The sequence below is a fragment of the Salmo trutta genome, chromosome 25 (assembly GCF_901001165.1).
Source record: "Salmo trutta chromosome 25, fSalTru1.1, whole genome shotgun sequence".
NCBI lineage: Eukaryota > Metazoa > Chordata > Actinopteri > Salmoniformes > Salmonidae > Salmo > Salmo trutta.
Genome location: NC_042981.1, coordinates 20,944,396 through 20,967,149, shown reverse-complemented (window position 1 = coordinate 20,967,149; position 22,754 = coordinate 20,944,396). Strand labels below are relative to the sequence as shown.

The following is a 22,754-nucleotide window of genomic DNA, read 5'->3' as shown; positions in this document are numbered from 1 at the left end:
CCGCTATGGCCAGCCAGATAGGGTAATTTCAGACAATGGACCCCAATTCTCCGGAGTTGAGTTCCGAAAATTTGCTGCAGAATGGGAATTCGAGCACGTCACTTCATCACCACGACACCCAAAAGCTAATGGGAAGGCGGAGTCCGCAGTCAAAATCGCAAAGAACCTCTGCAGAAAAGCTCTGCGAGAGGGCAAAGATGCCTGGAAAGCAATCCTGCAGAAGGCATGGATAGCAGCCCGGCCCAGCGCCTCATGGCACGGCGCTTAAAAGCAGCTCTGCCAGTAGCCAGCACTCTCCTGGAGCGATGTGTGGTGACAGACGTGCTGGTGAAGCTACGTCACAGAAGACAGGTCTCCAAGTTCATCTATGACAAATCAGCAAAAGACTTACCTGAGCTCAGGGTGGGTGAAACGGTGCGGATGAAGCCACTACCAGGGGACCGGACTGGCCTCTGGAGACTCGGATCCTGTGTACAGAAAGTGGCACCACGCTCCTACTTGGTCGAGGTGAATGGATCACTGTACCGTCGTAACAGGGTTGACCTTCGGATTGCTGAGCCAGCACCTACTCAGAACCCTGATGGTCAAAGGGGTCGCATGACAAAAGACAGAACCCCAGCAAGTCACATGGGGCCTGAGGCACTGGGCGAAGAGCCAGGGGATCACAGGTCGGCCGCTCCCTCGCCCATCAATACTCCCCTTAGACAGTCAGGTGACACGCCTGTGTGGGAACCCGCAGTCCTCGCAGACAAGCCCCCTGTCTTTTCACGCTGTGGGCGTCTGTCCCAGCCACCAAAAAGACAATCTGTAGGTTTCCCATTAGGGATTGTTGACAGACAGAGATAAAAGTGAAGAGAGTATCAAAATGTGTTAAGTTGTTACCTGAAAGAAAAAATAAATAAATACATTAAAAAAACTAAACTGTTCATGTTGGAAATTATTACTAGGTTTGTTTTGTTAGTGAATTGACAGCTCCTGTCCTATTTTATAAAAGGAAAGATGTTATGGGTGTAAGATGGCACAGTGATGCCATCTGTTGGTAAATGTTAATTACTGCAACTCCAGTGTTTTACCGGTGTGCTTGAAATACCCGGATGTATTGCAATATACTGAACAAGACTGGTTACTCGCATCAATGCCTCTGTCTCGTCATTTAACAATCAAACAGTTTTGTTCAGTCATTTTAGATACAAAATGGTATAACCACATGTGACCCTATTTGAATGTACATAATTATAATCTGGAAGTTTTTGATGACATTTGCATCAAACATAATTTATTATTTTATGTTGGAGCAACTGACACATTTCTCTATTGGCGTAGTTGAACCATGAAGGAAGATGCTACTACCTAATGTCCTTCCTATAGCATTTGATTAAAATAGAAACAGCTTTCATTATACATAATGGCAGACGTCACAAAGTGATGGGTTTGAGGACTGTTAACAAGGTTAAACTATCCTAAACAGGGATATTGTAGCTGTTGGGGCCCCAGATGGCTAATTACCCGTGATGGTCCAGATTGCGCATAATTGAAATTGAAGAACTGACAACTCAGGACATACACTGAGCTAAATGTCTGACAGATCAGTTTTTTTAGATTAACTGATATATGGTGACTTATTTTCCACAAAATAAGTAAAACTGAAAGTCTGCAATATACAGTTTGGAGATGGTTAATTTTGGGTTGGTTGGGGATGCATTTGCTGGGAAGCTGATCTACTAGAAAGTCATACAAATGCAAAGAACCAATGATTGGTGAATGGTGGGGAGATGGAATTACATCCAGAATCATTATAGAATAATTGAATAGGATCTCCGTGGGTGGTGTGGCATCTTGCTTAGCACCCTGTTGGAAATGGGGACTGAGACAACACTGATGATTTGTCACGGTTGTCGTAGGGTAAAGACCAAGACGCAGCGGGAAAATATATACTCATCTTTTTATTTGGTGAAGAAGGCAAACACAAATAACGTATACAAAACACAAACGAACTTGACAGTCTTGTCAGGCAAAACAAGCACAATCTCCCACAAAAACCCATGAAAAACAAACTCCTAATTATAGGACCCTCAGAGGCAACAATAACCAGCTGCCTCCAATTGAAGGTCCAACCCCAATTAACTACACATAGAAATACAAAAGACTAGATAGAACATAGTATATTTTCTATGTTCTAACAGACTAACAAACCCCGGACCACATAAACCAAACACCCCTCTACCTAAATACATAGCCCAAAACACACCCTGAACCACATAAAACAAACACCCCCTGCCACGTCCTGACCAAACTACAATAACAAATAACCCCTATACTGGTCAGGATGTGACATGATTGGTGAACTCATTTAGCAATTATGTCAACCCCTAACTTGATTTAAAATCCCACCTCAATGTCTTGTAAACTGAAAGGGAAGAGACGTGTGAGTTTTCTTGTAGGCTATGTAAAGTATGTGGCAGATGTGGAGAGGACACATGCCTAATTATGCAAGTTCATGTCAGACGTTATCAACAGTGGTCGACAGAGATTGAAATGATAATGATTTGGTGTATTTGGTAACATTGTTCTCCTGGATGTTTTTTTACTTTTGCTCTCACACTATTTGTTTAGCTGCCAACTTTCTCGCTCCTTCAACAAAAATAATTTGCTTAATGGTTTTCCTCAAAATTCCCTCGTTCGTGTGGTGAATGTCCAACGGGGGTATTCCTGTGAATAATGTTTTGATTAGTATTTTACTTTATTTACATATTATTTACAAACATGCATATTACCTGTGGACAGTGCCGATTTTAGCATGTACATCTTGGTGGGGCAACAACAACAAAAAATATGGTGGGATGCATGCAAAGCCACTGCACAACACAACCCTGAACAATACATGAATTGCACTATAACGGTGACAAACGGTGCCCAGAAACTGTTAGGGCCTACATAAAGCTGTCCCAACATCTTACCATTGCTACAACTGGCTGTCAGTAGAGCCTTGTCTGGCAGCGAAACAGTTCATTCAGCCTCATTTACTGCCTTTTAAAAAAACATAGCTGATATGGCTGACTTGCTTAAATAAATGTGGTTTCTAATGACATATGAGATGTACAAACTGGCATAAGGGGACGACAAGCGGATAAGAGGCAATCTGTCATTTTGATTTAGACAATGAGCGAGCTAGGACGGACGTAGTCAATATAGCTATTTGTTTAGCACTTTTGAAATGTATTGCGACATAATTCAGAACATGGGCCGTTCATATAGTATTCTCCCTGTACACCAAGTCAGAACCGTAGGATAAATAAAGGGGGCATATAAGTAGACAATGAAAGCTCTTACAATATTCAATGTTGACATTTCTCTAAAACAGATTATAGGCTACACTTGCACCACCAAGTCAGCACAGTAAGCTAAATTATGATGGCAAAGGGGACCAAGTTATTAGGGTGAGGCACATGTGCTACTAACAGCTTACTACACAACATACACTTAGTATTACTTTCTTAGCTACAGTATACATATCTCCCTGGAATATTACATCATTTATGCAGCAGCATACAATACATTTTTGTGCTCACTTGAACAGGAAGGTGGTGCGGCGGTCTTTCATGGGCAAATTTTGTCATCAAAGTCTGGCATTCTCTGAATTTATGGTGCTTTCAAGACAACTGGAAACTCAGGGAAAAAAACAAGGTCGAATCATGATGACGTCATTGATCTTCAGGTTGTAGCACTAGAATGAGGCCGGATTTACAATTCCGAGTTGGATGACCGTTCAAAATGTATTTTGCCAGTCGGGGCTCGTTTATTCCCGACTTTCCAGGTGTCTTGAACTCACTGAAGTCAAGTTTTCACAGTTCCGAGTTAACAGTTGTTTTTGAGTGCGGCACAAATCATGCTTCATTGACAGCATGGCCAATGTTCAATGTTTATCATTTTAAACTGGGAAAGAGCCCCCTAATCCCAAATTTGGGACCACACAGCCACTCCACTGAATAGCAGGTTAGTGATTGCTTTGCAAAGCTTGCAGTTAGCCACTGTCACTGATTCCTTCCAAACTACTCATTGTTGAATTTGTGATTTCCAACTTGTTGTGTAATGTTTATGTTCAATGGCCGATGAGCACCGATATGTTTTATCTATTATTTCTCTTCATTTGACAAGGATTAAAAAGGATTTGCCAGTAGATTGTCGACTTGATTCATGATGATGACTGCTAGCTAGGATTTTGAAAGTATGATGTTGACATGATCAGTCCAATCAAAGCTACTGTACATATAACGTGATTTGAAGTCATTTTAACTGTGGCCAATGACCTTGAGCCTTCTTGGGTGGGCACTTCTAATGTACTGTAACTCTATGGCAGGACCCAAGGGGCTAGAATTTTCTAGCTCTACCCTTAGACTTGGCGGTGGTGTAGTGTCCCCATGAGTGACAGAACACTGAGCCAATCACGGCTCAACGCTCCGTATTTTCTGCTGGCTTTCCCCGCCACCACAGAAAGCACTGAGCTAGGCTGAAACACCTGCATTTTGGAGCTGCCTTACTCAAGAAAACAAAAAAGAGATCTTGTTTGTATGCGGCTTTATTAACTCAATGATATATATATTTTTTTCTTTACATTGTTTGCAAACTGATATGTGACATGTTTTAATGCCAAAATAACATGCAAAACAGGCTCAAAACAGTTGGGGCAGAGCCTTGAATGATGGGTCACCACTGCCTGTGCACAATGACAAATGGCGCAGCTCCTCCCAAAAAATGCAAGAAACACTCAGTATCATAAATTATTTTATAAGCCAAGAATTCACTAGGAATTTCATGGTTTTTGCTCTAGAACCTGCATTCTCTCATGGTCAAAGATGTGACTGTTGAGCTTAGTATCCTGAAGTGAATGTCAAACAATGTTAGTCTCTAGCATTTCTTTGTCTCTGTTAAATTCCCTCTGAGTTATCACATGAGAGCAGCACTGCAGATGAGAGAACTGTGTGCTGGGCAGACGAGTGAATGGTGAACTCAACAATTATACATGGGTGGTTTGCGGTTCATAAATCGTATGTATACGTTTAAGCACACAAAAGAGGAGAGTTGGTTTTCCAAGAGGTGACTTTTGGGTAACATTTTATTTGGATAGTCTGTAGAGCATCTACAAATGGACTAACTATCTACTAACACTAATCCTAGCCCTAAACTTAACCCTGATCCTAACTCTTATTCTAACCCTGACCGTAATCTTAGCAAGCAGTTGCTTATCAACAAATTGATTATCCAGACTATCCAAATAAAGTGTGACCTGAAACAATACTTTTGTCACTGTAAAGATGTTTTCATAGGCTATTGTGTAAACTTCACTGTGGTGCAGAAACCATAACTATTATGAATAGCAACAAACATGACGTTGGCTCATCTGCAGTTTATAACTTGGAACTTCTCTCCGTTGGGTCTCCTGGGTGTGAACAACGACTTGACATCTCAAAATGGACTACTAGACCTACACATGCAAATAGTTATAGAATGTGGGTGGTCATACACTCAAGTTAACAAACTATATATACAAACATGAGCAACCAGAACCAGTCTAGAAAGCAAAAGAGCATAGCTAGGCAGACACCTCTCCTGACTTTGGTCTTGTAAAATGATCATTAAATAACTATACATTTATTCCTATAGGTGTCTTGGGAATCATTGTTATTTGTGTCAAGATACAAATAGTATTCTCTCCAATGTCACACAGGAGACATTTCCTCATATGTATTAAATAACTTTATTGAAAAGAAGAATGGTAGAGGTACAGTAAATGTGGGTACTGGCGAGAGAAATGTCATACACTGTTTAGGCGTTAGGCCATAATTTATTGTGACAAGACAAGGTTTTGGGGCAATCTAGAATGGTGTAACACACATACACACACAGGAAACATTAAAAGATCACCCCGTGATCTTCACTGCTAGAACATACAATCTCTGTTGCTTGTCTCAGAAAAAGGTCTGTAAAAGTAAACATTTGCATTAAAAGTGACATTGTGACAGGTGACATTGTGATATTTTTGGGGTATTTTATTAGGATCCCCATTCGCTGTTGCAAAAGCAGCAGCTACTCTTCCTGGGGTCCACACAAAACATGAAACATAATACAGAATGACATAATACAGAACATCAATAGACAAGAACAGCTCAAGGACAGAACTACATATGTATTTTTTAAAGGCACACGTAGCCTACATATCAATGCATACACGCAAACTATCTAGGTCAAATAGGGGAGAGGTGTTGAGAGGTGTAATATGAGATGGAAGGAAGTTCCATGCAATAAGGGCTCTATGTAATACTGTACGCTTTCTTGAATTTGTTCTGGATTTGGGGACTGTGAAAAGACCCCTGGTGGCATGTCTGGTAGGATAAGTGTGGTTATCAGAGCTGAGTGTAAGTTGACTATGCAAACAATTTGTGATTTTCAACACAATGTTTCTTATAAAAAATAGTGATGCAGTCAGTCTCTCATCAACTCTTAGCCAAGAGAGACTGGCATGCATAGTATTTATATCACAATATACGCTTCATAAACTATCGCCATTATCTCACTTTTGAGACGATAATTTCCGTGCCCATAAACATATCTCCTACACAATCTAAACCTTATAGACCTACATAATGTAGTTCAAGATTGCACACATTTTATGTGGCTACATTGTGTAATTCAACATTGAAAATGCAATTTAGTGTGAAATAACTACATGATATCAAACAAATGTGCAGGAAAATGCAGGAACTCATGTCTGTATTACAACCGGTTTGATTTGATCAGTCCTGTGGAGGTAGGTTGATACAATTGAAAGCTGAAATGCCATTGTATCAGATCTCCTGCGATTCTTCGTTCTCTTGTAGATGGTGCTAACTTTCCTCCTAAAATACTGACCAGAAAATACATACAACAGAGGATTTAGGCTACTGTTCAGAATTGCTAGGTAGGTTGAAAACTGGGTACCAATGTCCAGTGTATAATGCCACGTCTCATCCAAGACCTCTGCATCACACAGCATATCGAGTAAGGTGAAGAGTTGGAAGGGACTCCAACATACAAAAAACAGCAGCGTCACGGCGTAAACGAGGACTGTGGCCTTCCTGTCATTTCCACCCTCTATGTAAACACTGTTCCTCCTCTTCCTCAGGGCTCTGATAATGTTACAACTACAGGAAAAAATCGCCACAACAGGTACAACAAAGCCAACTATGTTCAACAGGAGGTTGTGGGCCAGCTTCCAAGACTCCCCAGAGTGGTCAGGATACTCCAGAATACACGCCATTGTCCGATATTCCTCAATGAACGTCACCTTTCTGTGAAGCGAAGTTAGACCCCCTATCAGCAGCCCAAACAGCCACAGTATGAGGCATATCGCTCGTGCGTAGCGCTTCCTCCTCAGCCACCTGGCCCTCATGGTCCTCACCAGCGCTAAGTAGCGGTCCACGCTCACCATCACCAACAGGTAGATGCTGGTGTAGAAGTTGACAGTGATAGACAGATTGACTACATGGCACAGGAAGTCTCCATAAGGCCAGTTGTAGTCATTAAGGATGTTCATGGCCCAGAAGGGCAGGCAGGCCAGGAGGAGCAGGTCAGCCAGGGCCAGGTTTCCCAGGTAGATCTCTGGGACGGAGCACTGCTCCCTCTGGAGAAGGAAGACCAGCAGGACAAAGCCATTACCCAGCAGCCCCGTCACACACAGGGTGAAGATGTAGGGAGGGATGATGCTGTGGACCAGGATCCATTCTGTGGTGTTGTGGAGAGGAGTCTTAGGGGTGGGAAGGAAAGACCTGTTGTTTTCTGACAGGAGCATAGCCATGGAGACCACCAGCTCTGTTGTCATAAGAAAATGTCAAAATGTAATATCTGAGTGTATTATCCACTAATCAACAATATTCATCTTAATATTGTGACACAAGTTTAATATTTTATGTGTGCATGGAAATTGAAGCCAAAGAAAAAACGATTATATAATCAATCTCCAGACCGTCTTCATCAAAGCTAGATATCTATCAAAACTTAACGCTAAAGAGTCCAAACTCTCTTGAAAGGTCATCAACCAATTAGCTGTGGTTGCATAAATATGCTGAATCCAACAACAACTTTAGTATTTCTGGTGTTGTGTGACAAAAGTGGGATTTAAGCATGATGTTTTGATAAAGACTTGACTTCAACTAATTGATCACTTTTTTTCAAATGTGATTTAGTAACTCATATAACAGCCTACAATTTTTTTTGCTTTGCCATTTATCAGTTGCAACTCTGAGCAGAACGTCCTTAACGTACAGATATATGACTGTTCAAATAAATAAGGCTTTCTTTTTGTCAAGTTGAATAACCTCAAAAGTGTCTGTCTCAGGGTTTTTGGTCTATCAGTATTAATTTGTACTAAATTACTTTGTCTCTATACCCTTACTTTATTCAGAAGCCTGACTCACGAAGCCAACTTTTTGAATGTCATCCCAAGGAACATTTGTTAAAATATGCATTTGTAAGAAATCGCTTACCTTGTGCCAATCGTGTGAAAATCTATTTGAGTAAGGAGAAGAAAACACTGCAGTTTATCCCACACACCAACCCAGTAGACCATGTAGTGTTGTTCGTCTTTAAGCTTCTCACTGAGTTAGGGAGAGATGTGCTGGAAAGTTTGGTTCTGTATACAACATTCTTCCACACCCTTGTCCGACCGTGTATTTCAACTTGTTTATAAGCCAGTTTCAGTTCGCCTGAAGGTCAGGTCAGAATGTATGAATACTCAAAGAGAGAAAACATGTATTTTGTGAAGCGAACGACTTGTTCTCCAGTGGTACAAACACCTTTATTTTAGAATTTTGGCACTGTGTAATAACACATACACATAACCACAGGCCCAGGGCCAAGTAGCTAGCTTAATCCATGATTTTTTTTCTCTCCTGTAGATTTAAAGGTAATAATTGAATACCCTCTGTTTATATTTCATTATGAGTGATCTTAATTTGATCACTCTTTTGTTGCTGAAAAATGTTCCTGCACCGCAGATGAGCTTTGTTAGCTAACAGCCTAACCACCGATCAAGCAACATTATGGACTAAACCTTCAAATCATCTTGCTGAAGGATTATTTTTGCTTATATAGGTCAAATTAAGATGCTACATCTGTAGGTCCATGCTATAGGTCAGGGGCATTCAATTCTTACACTATGAGGTCCAGAGCCTGCTGGCTTTCTGTTCTACCTGATAATTAATTGCACCATCCTGGTGTCCCAGATCTAAATCAGTCCTTGACTAGAGGGGAACAATATGTGACATAGTGGCTCAGCAGTCTAAGGTACTGCATCGCAGTATTGCGGCATCACTACAGCCTGTAGTTCGATCCGGGTGTTAAGAAGCGCAGTTAGGCGGGAGGACGCATGACTTGACTTTCGCCTCTCCCGAGCCAGTTGGGGAGTTGCAGCGATGAGACAAGATCGTAATCATGAAATTGGGGAGAAAAAGGTGGTGGCACTTGCTTCAAGGTCCAGAGATGAGTTTGAGGGCTATAGGTAATAATATGTGTCTTTCTTACAATCACATACAGGAAAGGGTTCAGTGAGCTGTTGCTGTAGCCCAAGTAGGTAGCCAGTTGAGTGCTGATGTCTAATGCATCCACCAAGCCACAACCAGATATGACTTCGTAATGATAAAGGGTCTCCAGGAACATAACCACCTGGTAAGGCAGCCAGCAGAGGATGAATACGGCCAGGACGATGAGTACTAGGTGGGCAGCCTTCCTCTCCTTTCCAGCCTGCCGCTGTGCTCCTCATCCTACTCGTCTCTTTGTCCCGGAGCACCCTGATGATGTGGTAGCTGCAGAAGGACACAATAGGTACAGGAACCAGGAAGCCCACTATGTTGACAGTCAGGTTGTAGCGCAGCCTCCAGCCATTGTGGGGGTACGCCATGTAACACGCCTCCACCCCCAGGTGAGTGGAAAAAGTGGACAGAGCGGAAGAACTGAGCGGGGAGGCTGAGGAGGCCACTCACCACCCACACACCCAGGTAGATTTTGCTGGCCCAGGCTGGTCTTCTCCCCTTACCGTGGGACGACAGGGGCCGAGCCAGCACCAGGTACCGGTCCACACTGACCAGCGTGAGGAACAGTAGTAGTAGTTCCTCCAAATGACAATGTTCACCAGCTGAAACATGAGCTCGCCGAACAGCCAGTGGAACTCTTGTAAGGCAACCACCCAGAACAACAGGCAGGACACCATGAGGAGGTCTGCAGTGGCCAGGTTACCCAGATAGATGTCTGCCATGGTGGCGTGTCTACTCTGGAAGCAGAACACACACAGGACGAAGGAGTTACCCAGCATGCCCCGCAGGCAGATGATGGACATGTAGGCTGGCTGCATGCAGTACACCCACTCCCAGGCTTCTGTGTGGTTCCACTCCTTCTTGGCAATGAGCACACCCTCCATGAGAGGGTCCCTTGACCAGTTTGAGACCATTTGGGGAGCTGTCCTAAGAGAGATTGTGTGTGTCAATGTTGAAGTGAAATGTTATATTATAAAACATCAAAAAAGCTTTTGATGTCAAAGGTACTAAAAATGTGCACCACTACTTCTCTAATTTCTTTCAAACCGCTACTATCTGGTTCAAAGTAAAGTGGATGGCGAGCTAATGGACTGGGGATTTAAGAGAATGGAATGGAATGGCTAATATTGTTATCAGTGAGAGTGCACAGGCTGTGCGTGTTGTTGCCTTGTGAAGCACACCTCAGCTCTTTACATAAATCACTGTGATGTACAGTCATCTAAACAGAGCTGCAGGTAACAGATGGTCCTTCTCTCTAATCTGGATGACATGGAGCACACTCTCTGTGGACTCTGTCTACATCTCCCTCCTCACAGTACTAAGTCAGCACAGCCTCAGTGGAATGCAATAATGTATGTTTTCATTCTTCAAAAGGAGAGTAAATGTTTGGTACCTGTGGGAAACAGGGGAGAATATTATTGGTGCTGACTAGTACCACTCTTTTTTTTAAACTAGGAGTACCACTCAGTTTTTGAACAGGCAGCAAAATGCTACAATTACTTCACCCACACAATGGTAAAAACACACAGCAAAAAAAGCTTAATTAGGATTATTCTGTGAGTTGGGTGTACTTCAGAAGGACAAGAAATTGAGCTACAGTAATGTGTGAATGTTTTTTCACTCAACAAACAATGTAAAAAGAACTTGTTGAGTGGTTTAGCTATATTTTAAGTTCCTCGGCGTACACATCACGGACAAACTGAAATGGTCCACCCACACAGACAGCGTGGTGAAGAAGGCGCAGCAGCGCCTGGTACGGCAACTGCACCGCCCATAACCGGAAGGCTCTCCAGAGGGTAGTGAGGTCTGCACAACGCATCACCGGGTGCAAACTACCTGCCCTCCAGGACACCTACATCACCCGATGTCACAGGAAGGCCAAAAAGATCATCAAGGACAATAACCACCCGAGCCACTGCCTGTTCATCCCGCTATCATCCAGAAGGCGAGGTCAGTACAGGTGCATCAAAGCGGGGACCGAGAGACTGAAAAACAGCTTCTATCTCAAGGCCATCAGACTGTTAAACAGCCATCACTAACATTGAGTGGCTGCTGCCAACATACTGACTCAACTCCGCCCACTTTAATAATGGAAAAATTGATGTAATCAATTTATCACTAACCACTTTATATTATATAATGTTTACTTACCCTACATTACTCATCTCTTATGTATATACTGTACGCTATACCATTTACTGCATCTTGCCATCTGATGTAATTAAATGTATCACTAGCCACTTTAAACAATGCCACTTTGTATAATGTTTACATACCTTACATTACTCATCTCATATGTATATACTGTACGCTATACCATCTACTGCATCTTGCCATCTTGATGTAATGTATCACTAGCCACTTTAAACAATGTCACTTCATATAATGTTTTCATACCCTGCATTACTCATCTCATATGTATATACTGTACTCTATACCATCTACTCCATCTTGCCTATGCCGTTTGGCCATCACTCATTTATATATTTGTATGTACATATTCGTATTCATTCCTTTACACTTGTGTGTATAAGGTAGTTGTTGTGGAATTGTTAGGTTAAATTACTTGTTAGATATTACTGCATGGTCGGAACTAGAAGCACAAGCATTTCACTACACTTGCATTAACACCTGCTAACCATGTGTATGTGACAAATACATTTGATTTGATTTGTCCAAATGTTGAGCAAGCTGACAATTCTATTGTAGCTTGTTGCCTTAGAATTGTACGTGGAATCAACAAACTCTGCTCGAAGTTTTTTTTGTTGAGTAAAATTACAAGTGTATGTTTGCTCAAAACCACTCAAAACCACTCCCCTCGTTAACATATTTCCCAGCATGCTCTATTACAGGATGATTTTCAGAATTGTTTATTTCAACACCTGTTTGCATGTACATTCATTGGGTTGATTAATATTATGCTACACAAACATAGATAACATTAATTTTTCTAAACTAATCCAATCTATTAGTAGTTTGACTTTTTGCACCCGTTAATGAAATGGCTGTTCCAGTTATATGATTTAGGTAGTCTCAAAAATTGCATCCACTCTACCTTGGCAGTAATCAATGTAAGTTGTGGGTGATTAAATGTTCCAATTGTTAGATATTATCACTAAATGTATCACTATTCCAATAGGATTTACACATCAATTTGCAAACCAGCGTAATGTGACTTGTAGACTTTGATGTGGCCTCTAAATCAGGAGTTTCAGACCACTGCATTAGGGTGTGACTAGGCCCTCAAAGAAAGGCGTAATGATATACAGTACCAGTCAAATGTTTGGACACACCTACTAATTTCAGGGTTTTTCTTTATTTTGACAATTGTCTACATTGCAGAATAATAGTGAAGACATCATAACTGTGAAATAATGCATATGGAATCATGTAGTAACCAAAGCGTTAAACAAATCTAAATATATTTCATATTTTAGATACTTCGAAGTAGCCACCCAAATAAAATCACATTTGTCACATACAACCTTAATGTGAAATGCTTACTTACAAGCCCTTAACCCACAATGCAGTTCAAGAATAGAGTTAATAAAATATTTAGTAAATAAAAAAAAGTTTAAAAAAAAAGAATCAAATCAATCAAATTGTTTACACAAGAAACGCACATAACAATAACGAGGCTATATACAGGGTGTACCGGTATTGAGTCAATGTGCGGGGGTACAGGTTAGTCGAGGTAATTTGTAAAGTGACTCTGCATAGATAATAAACAGCCTGTAGCAGCAGTGTAAAAACAAAGGGGGGGTCAATGTAAATAGTCCGGGTGGCCATTTGATTAGTTTAGTTGTTCAGCAGTATTATGGCTTGGGGGTAGAAGCTGTTAAGGAGCCTTTTGGTCCAAGACTTGGCGCTCTGGTACCGCTTGCCGTGCGGTAGCAGAGAGAACAGTCTATAACATGGGTGACTGGGATCTTTGACAATGTTTTGGGCCTTACTCTGACAACACCTAGTATATAGGTCCTGGATGTCAGGAAGCTTGTCCCCATTGATGTACTGGGCTGTACGCACTACCCTCTGTAGCGCCTTATGGTCAGATGCTGAGCAGTTGCCATACCAGGAGGTGAGGCAACCGGTCAGGACGCTCTCGATGGTGCAGCTGTAGAACTTTTTAAGGATCTGGGGACCCATGCCAAATCTCTTGAGGGGAAAAGGTGTTGTCGTACCTTCTTCACAACTGTCTTGGTGTGTTTGGACCATGATAGTTTGTTGGTGATGTGGACACCAAAGAACTTGATACTCTCGACCCGCTCCACTACAGCCCCGTCGATGTTAATGGGGGCCTGTTCGGCCCTCCTTTTCCCATAGTCCACGATCAGCTCCTTTGTCTTGCTCACATTGAGAGAGAGGTTGTTGTCCTGGCACCACACTGCCAGGTCTCTGACCTCCTCCCTATAGGCTCTCTCATTGTTGTCGGTGATCAGGCCTACCACTGTTGTGTTATCAGCAAACTTAATGATGGTGTTGGAGTTGTGCTTGGCCACGCAGTTGTGGGTGAACCGTGAGTATGGGAGGGGCTAAGCACGCACCCTTGAGGGGCCCCAGTGTTGAGGATCAGCATGGCAGATGTGTTGTTGCCTAACCTTACCACCTGGGGGCAGCCCGTCAGGAAGTCCAGGATCCAGTTGCAGAGGGATATGTTCAGTCCCAGGGTCCTTAGCTTAGTGATGAGCTTTGTGGGCACTATGGTGTTGAACGCTGAGCTACAGTCAATGAACAGCATTCTCACATAGGTGTTAATTTTGTGCAGGTGAGAAAGGGCAGTTTGAAGTGCGATTGAGATTGCATTATCTGTTGGGGCGGTATGTGAATTGGAGTGGGTTTAAGATTTCTGGCATGATGGTGTTGATGTGAGCCATGGCCAGCCTTTCAAAGCACTTCATGGCTACCGATGTGAGTGCTATGGGGCGATAATCATTTAGGCAGGTTACCTTCGCTTTATTGGGCACAGGGACTATGGTGGTCTGTTTGAAACATGTAGGTATTACAGACTCGGCCAGGGAGAGGTTGAAAATGTCAGTGATGACACTTGCTAGTTGGTCCACGCATGATTTGAGTACATGTCCTGGTAATCCATCTGGCCCAGCGGCTTTGTGAATGTTGACAGGTGAGCAAGACCTTTAAACATCTGCTACGGAGAGCATCATCACACAGTCATCTGGAACAGCTGGTGCTCTCATGCATGCTTCAGTGTTGCTTGCCTCAAAGCGAGCATGAAAGGCATTTTAGCTTGTCTGGTAGGGTCGTGCCACTGGGCAGCTTGTGGCTGGGTTTCCCTTTGTAGTCCGCAACAGTTTTCAAGCCCTGCCACATCCAACAAGCGTCAGAGCTGGTGTAGTAGGATTCAATCTTAGTCCTGTATGGACGCTTTGCCTGTTTGATGGTTCGTCTGAGGGCATAGCGTGATTTCTTATAAGCTTCCGGATTAGTGTCCCGCTCCTTGAAAGGAGCGGGACACTATATTATCCGGCTCGTCATTCAGCCAAGTCTCGGTGAAACACAAGATATTACGTTTTTTAATTTCCCATTGGTAGGATAGTCTTAATCGTAGATCGTCCAGTTTGTTTTCCAATGATTCCGGGTTAGCCAATAGTTCACTCGCCGACTAATTCTCAGAAGGCACGCGGATGATGGGGATTTGGGTCTGGTCTCCGCGAAGCAGTATATCCTTCGCGTCAGACTCATTAAAGAAAATATCTTCCTCCAGTTCGAGGTGAGCAATCACTGTTCTGATGTCCAGAAGCTGTTTTCGGTCATAAGAGACGGTAGCAGCAACATTATGTACAAAATTAGTTACAAACAATGCGAAAAAAACTAACAAAATAGCACAATTACGGGCTCCTAACCAAAATGGCAGCCATCCCCTCTGTGTGACATTTTTCCACCCTTTGCCCTGATGACAGCTTTGCACACTCTTGACATTCTCTCAACCAGCTTCACCTGGAATGATTTTCCAACAGTCTTGAAGGAGTTACCACATATGCTGAGCACTTGTTGGCTGCTTTTCCTTCACTCTGCGGTCCAACTCATCCCAAACCATCTCAATTGGGTTGAGGTCGGGTGATTGTGGAGGCCAGGTCAGCTGATGCAGCGCTCCATCACTCTCCTTTTTGGTCAAATAGCCCTTACACAGCCTAGAGGTGTGTTGGGTCATTGTCCTGTTGAAAAACAAATGATAGTCCCACTAAGCGCAAAACAGATGGGATGGCATATCGCTGCAAAATGCTGTGGTAGCCATGCTGGTTAAGTGTGCCTTGAATTCTAAATAAATCACTGACAGTGTCACCAGCAAAGCACCCCCACACCATCACACCCCCTCCTCCATGCTTCACGGTGGGAACCACACATGCGGAGATCATCCGTTCACCTACCAAATTTTAACTCATCAGACCAAAGGACAGATTTCTGGGCCCAAGCAAGTCTCTTCTTCTTATTGGTGTCCATTTAGTAGGGTTTTCTTTGCAGCAATTCAATCATGAAGGCCTGATTCACGCAATCTCCTCTGAACAGTTGATGTTGAGATGTGTCTGTTACTTGAACTCTGTGAATTTCTGAGGCTGGTAACTCTAATGAACTTATCCTCTGCAGTAGAGGTAACTCTGGGTCTTCCTTTCCTGTGGCGGTCCTCATGAGAGCCAGTTTTATCATAGCGCTTGATGTTTTTTGCGACTGCACTTGAAGAAACTTTCAAAGTTCTTGAAGGTCAGTCAATCCGGAAAATGTAGTGTTTTAAAGTTGGACTGTCGTTTCTCTCTGCTTATTTGAGATGTTTTTGCCATAATATGGACTTGGTCTTTTACCAAACAGGGTTATCTTCTGTATACCACCCCTACCTTGTCACAACACAACTGCTCAAATGCATTAAGAAGGAAAGAAATTCCACAAATTAACTTTTAACAAGGCACACCTGTTAATTGAAATGCATTCCAGGTGACTACCTCATGAAGCTGGTTGAGAGAATGCCAAGAGTGTGCAAGGCTGTCATCAAGGCAAAGGGTGGCTACTTTGAAGAATCTCAAATATAAAATATTTGTTTAACACTTTTTAGTTACTTCATGATTCCATATGTGTTATTTCATAGTTTGGATGTCTTCACTATTATTCTACAATGTAGAAAATTGTAAAAATAAAGAAAACACCTTGAATGGGTACTGGTGTATATATATATATTTTTTTACAGTGCACTCAAAACATTGATTTCCTGTTTGGCACGACCAACTATACTTTGGGGACAAACTGGGGGTGTGCCCCTGACCACAGTCACTCCTGACAACATGTCTAGCCAATGAAGTTGGGGTTTGGGAAAAACATAATAAGAGAGAGTAACGTTCTCCTCCCACACAAAGGAACACAACTTGTCACCACTGGAAAGTCTGTGACACATTCACTAATGTAGCCATCCAGACATTTAGTCAGAGAAAACATCATAAATCACTTACTCAGAGTTCACCGAGAGTCTCTGGGTCTTGTTTTAGGTTGTCTGACATTGACATGCATTTCAAATGATTCCACAAGATAGCCATGGTTAGTTTTTTACTTCAATATTGTTCTCAAAAGTAACACAAAGTTGACAACTGTTCTATATACATTTCTAGTCAATTCTGACTCATTTCTAGAACACAATCGGTAGATTCTATTTACACAGCTTATTTCACAGAAAACAATATTCATATATTGCACTGAATTAGAAGAAACAGCCCTCCTAAATAACACATTACTGATAAATACATTCTAAACTTAAGCATGGCTTTTAAGTTAAAGTACATTGATACTATTAAGGTTATAAGTATAAAATGCAGTCAGCTGAGGGCGGGGTGCTGAAGTGTCAAATTCTATCATAGAGATAAAAGTAATATAACTAGTTCCCTTTTAGTGCCTCAAGCTCAAGCCAGCGTTTTGAGCGTGGAAGACAGCTGTGACCGTTGTGACCCAGTGGCCATCTTCTTCCTCATAGACAACTGTTCGAACACCTCCATTACTTTCTTCCTGAAGTTCTTCCCCACAATCACGTAGAGGACTGGGTTGAGCACGCTGTTGAAGAAGGCCAGGTAGGTAAACACCTGGTTGCAGATATCCAGACTGTTGCTGAGGTTGCAGCCTGAGATGTCTGCTGCCCTCAGGAGGACATCCAGAGCGGTGACCAGGTGGAATGGCACCCAGCAGAGTAGGAAGGCCAGGAGAACAGACAGCACCAGCAAAGTAGCCTTCCTCTCCGTGTGCTCCGTGTTGAATCTCTCCATGGCCTGGTTCTTCAGGGCTTGGATGATCTGACAGGTGCAGTAGGAGATCACCGACACAGGGATGGCAAACCCAAACACGATGAGCGTCACGTTGAACACCAGCTCCATCTTGGGACTGGGGTAGTCCAGAAAGCAGGCGGTCACCTCGAAGTCTGGAAACCACTTCACCGCTCTGAAGAGCATGGTCGGGGTGCCCAGGAGCAGCCCGAAGCCCCACACTAACAAACAGCCCAGCTTGGCGTAGGAGGGCCTCCTCATCCTCCCGTGGCTCATCGTATGAACTAGCGCCACATAGCGGTCCACACTGACCAGAACCAGGAAGTAGATACTGCAGTAGGCATTCATCTTGATGCCCACGTTGACCAGGCGACACAGCAGGGGGCCGAAGGGCCAGTTGAAGCCATTGGCCACGTTGACTGCCCAGAAGGGGAGGCAGGAGACCAGGAGCAGGTCAGCGGCGGCCAGGTTACTCAGGTAGATCTCTGCTACGGTGCAGGCCTTCTTATGCAGGCAGAAGACCAACAGGACAAAGACGTTACCTAGAATCCCCAGGACACTGATGGCCAGGATGTAGCCCGGTTGCATGGTGTGGAGCCAGTCCCACCCCTCAGCGAATGGGCAGTGGCTGGTATTGGTACTGTTCCTTCCTGTCATGTCTGTAGAGTTGGTGGTTATGTCCATTTTGGAGCTGTAGAGAAATATGTTGTGTAAATGTAACTGGAGTTGTTCAAGGAGGGGGAGGGGGGTACATGGCAGATACCGTTCCTGGACAGGTGACTCTCAGTAGGCATTCATTTATAAAGTTTACTGTATAATCTAGTACGTTAGTCACATGCTCATGCTGGTTGTGTCATAACATCCAGTCCTCATGCACTTGTGGTGATGGGAGCTGCGACTCATGTGGTTTATAACCCAACAGAATATGGAACTTCCCTGCTCCACAATGTGACTTTGTTGTATTATTTATTCAGAGACACTGTGTCTGCAAGTCATCATAAGGAAGTTGTCTTATTAAAGTACTGTACAAGTAGCTAAGTGGTTGTTTCAGTGTGCTATTCATTATGCATATCTTTATATGCATTTCTTGTAAATATCATATACGTAGACCGGAAATAAAAAATGCTCAGGTAGCGAAAGATAAAATATTAATGAAAGTTAAAGTGAGGATCAATATCTCTTGTCATGAAAACATTTGGGAGCCACATTGCCCCATAATTATTCTCAGCATTATGATTGCAATACTTATCTTTTTATCACTGTTTTAGATCAGTATCATCATTGGCTGCGACTGTCGGCTGCGACAGCCCCAACATTCTTTGAAAAGGCGTGCAATAAAATCTTATACATTTGTGCTGCTGGAGGAGTGGTACACACATTATTTGCTCAAAAATAAATCTAAATCTGTATCTGTGCACAGAATCCTAATTTACTTTTTTATAGAGAAGAAATCCCTTCAATATGAGGTATTAAGAGACTATTGAAAGTACTGTCTCTCTCCCCATGCTGTCAACCACATATTATTGTTCACATCCCTCAATCTGTTTGAGGAGTTTTAGAGTTTAGCTACAAAGTGCTCTCCTTTTTGTCTGTTAAAGTCTGACAACATAAACAATCTTCTTGTTTCTAAGTTGGATTCGAAAATGAGAGGAGAGGCAGCAATTAAATCAAGTTTACTCTAAATATGATCTGAACAGCAAATTTACTGTGATATAACTCTCCACTCATTTATAATTTTCTTGCATTAGTGACAAACCTATGTTATAAATGTTAAAGATGCAGTACTTCATCTTACAAACCTTGTTGGCTGGAGCAGGAGTCCTCTGGTCTAAGTGTAAATCCAGATGTGCCGTGCGTCTGGCCAGTCCAGTCAAGACGTTTCCGTACAGTGTTCCAGGCTCCTCTACCCTGGAGTCGGCTCTGATTTATTCTCTTAAAGGAGGGAGTCCATCATGGAAGTGATGTCACTCAAAATCTGTGCACTTTATTTGTTCCCTTTTCCCCCAATTTACTGAAATTGTGTGTTTTATCTTCTTTATAATTTCTGCCCTATCTCATACTCCACTTTTTATAGGACTTTGATGGAATTACCCTCGATATAAGTGTGTTTGGATATCTACTGACATCCCAGCTGTTGTTTTGGTCATCCTACCACAACCTAGCATTACTGAGAAAGAAAACAAACTCTGAACTGGAGTTGCTTTAAACAATAAATCTTTACAAATTCATTACGAATGCTGGGAAGGACAAATGAAACCTTTGCCACACACAATGACTTACACTAGAGTTAAGTCTACATACCACGCTCTTATTTAGTGTCAATGTAGACCTTAACCACTTAATTATTTTCTGTACATTCATGGCTGGATTACGTTTTAGGCATGTTGTAAATCAAATATCCCTCTGTGAACAACCTTCAATTCAAACAGGGTGGGGTATCGTCAGATGGGAACAGCAAGGCCGTGAAACAATAAGCCATCAAGTGTTTCTAATTTGTATCAGGAAGATCACAATCAAGGGTCAAGGTCAGAGCACAAAACAATGATCCATTACGAGTGTGTGTGTGTGTGTGTGTGTGTGTGGTCAGTTCACATACTCCAAGATAATCAGAGGTAACTGGAATAGTAATTTTCTAATTTATTGGGTGTTTGAACTTTAATGTTATTGTTGAAAGATATTTATTAGAGAATGTACCTCTTGAGAAGAAGTGCATAATACAGTGTTTACATTCAACATGATTTTGTGATCCCACCACAGTAATGATGCCATCACTATTTTAAATACATTAGGCTCCTGAAATTAAACAGATGAAAAAGTACCTCTGTGGAAGGGGTAATGTTGGTAATCTGTTTTATAGTCATGTCACAGCACGAGGCAAGGTTCAAGGTGCGAAGTGAAGTGTAGGTTTATTCAAATAATAAGGTGATAGAGTCCAAAATCCCAAGGGCCTAAACAGGCATTCATGCACAGAAAAGAGTCAATTGGAGATGCACTGCTGTAAGTCAAGTAAGTCACTGCTGTAAATAATTGTTTTTGTCATTCACATGCCTGGCCTCTTGTCCTGCATTGTCAAGTATTTGCATTTATCTTGGCATTTATCTAATACTAAGAGCTTTTCCACAGTTAGGATCCAACTTGCACTGTTCTGTAATGGACAAACATATAACAAATATTTCAAGAGTAGCCTTTTTCCGTCTTCGTAACATTGAAAATATCTGAAAAGCTAATCCATGCTTTTGTCACTTCAAGATAAGCAAACAGCTGGAGGCAGGGCTTTCTCCTATAGGGCAACATTTTTATGGAGTGGTCTGCAGATCCATGTGAGAGACGCAGACTCTGTCTCAACCTTTAACTCTTTACTGAAGACTCATCTCTTCAGTAGGTCCTATGATTGAGCGCAGTCTGGCCCAGGGGTGCGAAGGTGAACGGAGTGATGAACCAACCTTGCTGTCTCTGCCTGGCCGGCTCCCATCTCTCCACAGGGATTCTCTGCCTCTGACCCTATTATGGGGGCTGAGCTACTGGCTTGCTCGCACTCTCCCTTCCTTCCTGTCCTTGGCCTCGGGCTATACTTATGCAATAAGGCACAAGTGGGTCTGGTATATGGCCAATATACCACAACTAAGGGCTGTTCTTAGGCACGACGCATCGCAGAGAGCCTGGATACAGCCCTTAGCCGTGGAATATTGGCCATACAGTGGGGGAAAAAAGTATTTGATCCCCTGCTGATTTTGTACGTTTGCCCACTTACAAAGAAATGATCAGTCTATAATTTTAATGGTAGGTTTATTTGAACAGTGAGAGACAGTATAACAACAAAAAAATCCAGAAAAACGCATGTCAAAAATGTTATAAAAGGATTTGCATTTTAATGAGGGAAATAAGTATTTGACCCCTCTGCAAAACGTGCCTTAGTACTTGGTGGCAAAACCCTTGTTGGTAATCACAGAGGTCAGACGTTTCTTGCAGTTGGCCACCGGGTTTGCACACATCTCTGGAGGGATTTTGTCCCACTCCTCTTTGCAGATCTTCTCCAAGTCATTAAGGTTGAGGCTGACGTTTGGCAACTCGAACCTTCAGCTCCCTCCACAGATTTTCTATGGGATTAAGGTCTGGAGACTGGCTAGGCCACTCCAGGACCTTAATGTGCTTCTTCTTGAGCCACTCCTTTGTTGCCTTGGCCGTGTGTTTTGGGTCATTGTCATGCTGGAATACCCATCCATGACCCATTTTCAATGCCCTGGCTGAGGGAAGGAGGTTCTCATCCAAGATTTGACAGTACATGGCCCCGTCAAATGAAGTTGTCCTGTCCCCTTAGCAGAAAAACACCCCCAAAGCATAATGTTTCCACCTCCATGTTTGACAGTGGGGATGGTGTTCTTGGGGTCATAGGCAGCATTCCTCCTCCTCCAAACACGGCGAGTTGAGTTAATGCCAAAGAGCTCCATTTTGGTCTCATCTGACCACAACACTTTCAGCAGTTGTCCTCTGAATCATTCAGATGTTCATTGGCAAACTTCAGATGGGCATGTATATGTATTCTTGAGCAGGGGCACCTTGCAGATGCTGCAGGATTTCAGTCCTTCACGGCGTAGTGTGTTATCAATTGTTTTCTTGGTGACTATGGTCCCAGCTGCCTTGAGATCATTGACAAGATCCTCCCGTATAGTTCTGGGCTGATTCCTCACCGTTCTCATGATCATTGCAACTCCACGATGTGAGATCTTGCATGGAGCCCCAGGCCGAGGGATATTGACAGTTCTTTTGCGTTTCTTCCATTTGCGAATAATCGCACCAAATGTTGTCACCTTCTCACCAAGCTGCTTGAATGTTAAAGATACAGGCTGCTTTTCCTTCACTCTGCGGTCCAACTCATCCCAAACCATCTCAATTGGGTTGAGGTCGGGTGATTGTGGAGGCCAGGTCATCTGATGTAGCA

At 42.7% G+C, this 22,754-nt stretch overlaps 2 protein-coding genes across 2 annotated transcripts; both read right to left on the bottom strand.

Annotated features, from left to right (window-relative positions):
• Window positions 1-6,462: 6,462 nt before the first annotated feature.
• On the bottom strand, window positions 6,463-8,667 carry bdkrb1 (bradykinin receptor B1). Its single transcript, XM_029714184.1, has 2 exons — window positions 8,520-8,667; window positions 6,463-7,845 (listed from the first exon to the last, which is right to left on the bottom strand). The coding sequence occupies exon 2, from the start codon at window positions 7,829-7,831 to the stop codon at window positions 6,761-6,763; it is 1,071 nt and encodes a 356-aa protein (XP_029570044.1). The 5' UTR covers window positions 7,832-7,845; window positions 8,520-8,667; the 3' UTR covers window positions 6,463-6,760.
• An 8,058-nt stretch (window positions 8,668-16,725) lies between these two features.
• Window positions 16,726-19,930, bottom strand: LOC115162151 (B2 bradykinin receptor-like). Its single transcript, XM_029713173.1, has 2 exons — window positions 19,615-19,930; window positions 16,726-18,506 (listed from the first exon to the last, which is right to left on the bottom strand). The coding sequence occupies exon 2, from the start codon at window positions 18,497-18,499 to the stop codon at window positions 17,462-17,464; it is 1,038 nt and encodes a 345-aa protein (XP_029569033.1). The 5' UTR covers window positions 18,500-18,506; window positions 19,615-19,930; the 3' UTR covers window positions 16,726-17,461.
• Window positions 19,931-22,754: the final 2,824 nt, after the last annotated feature.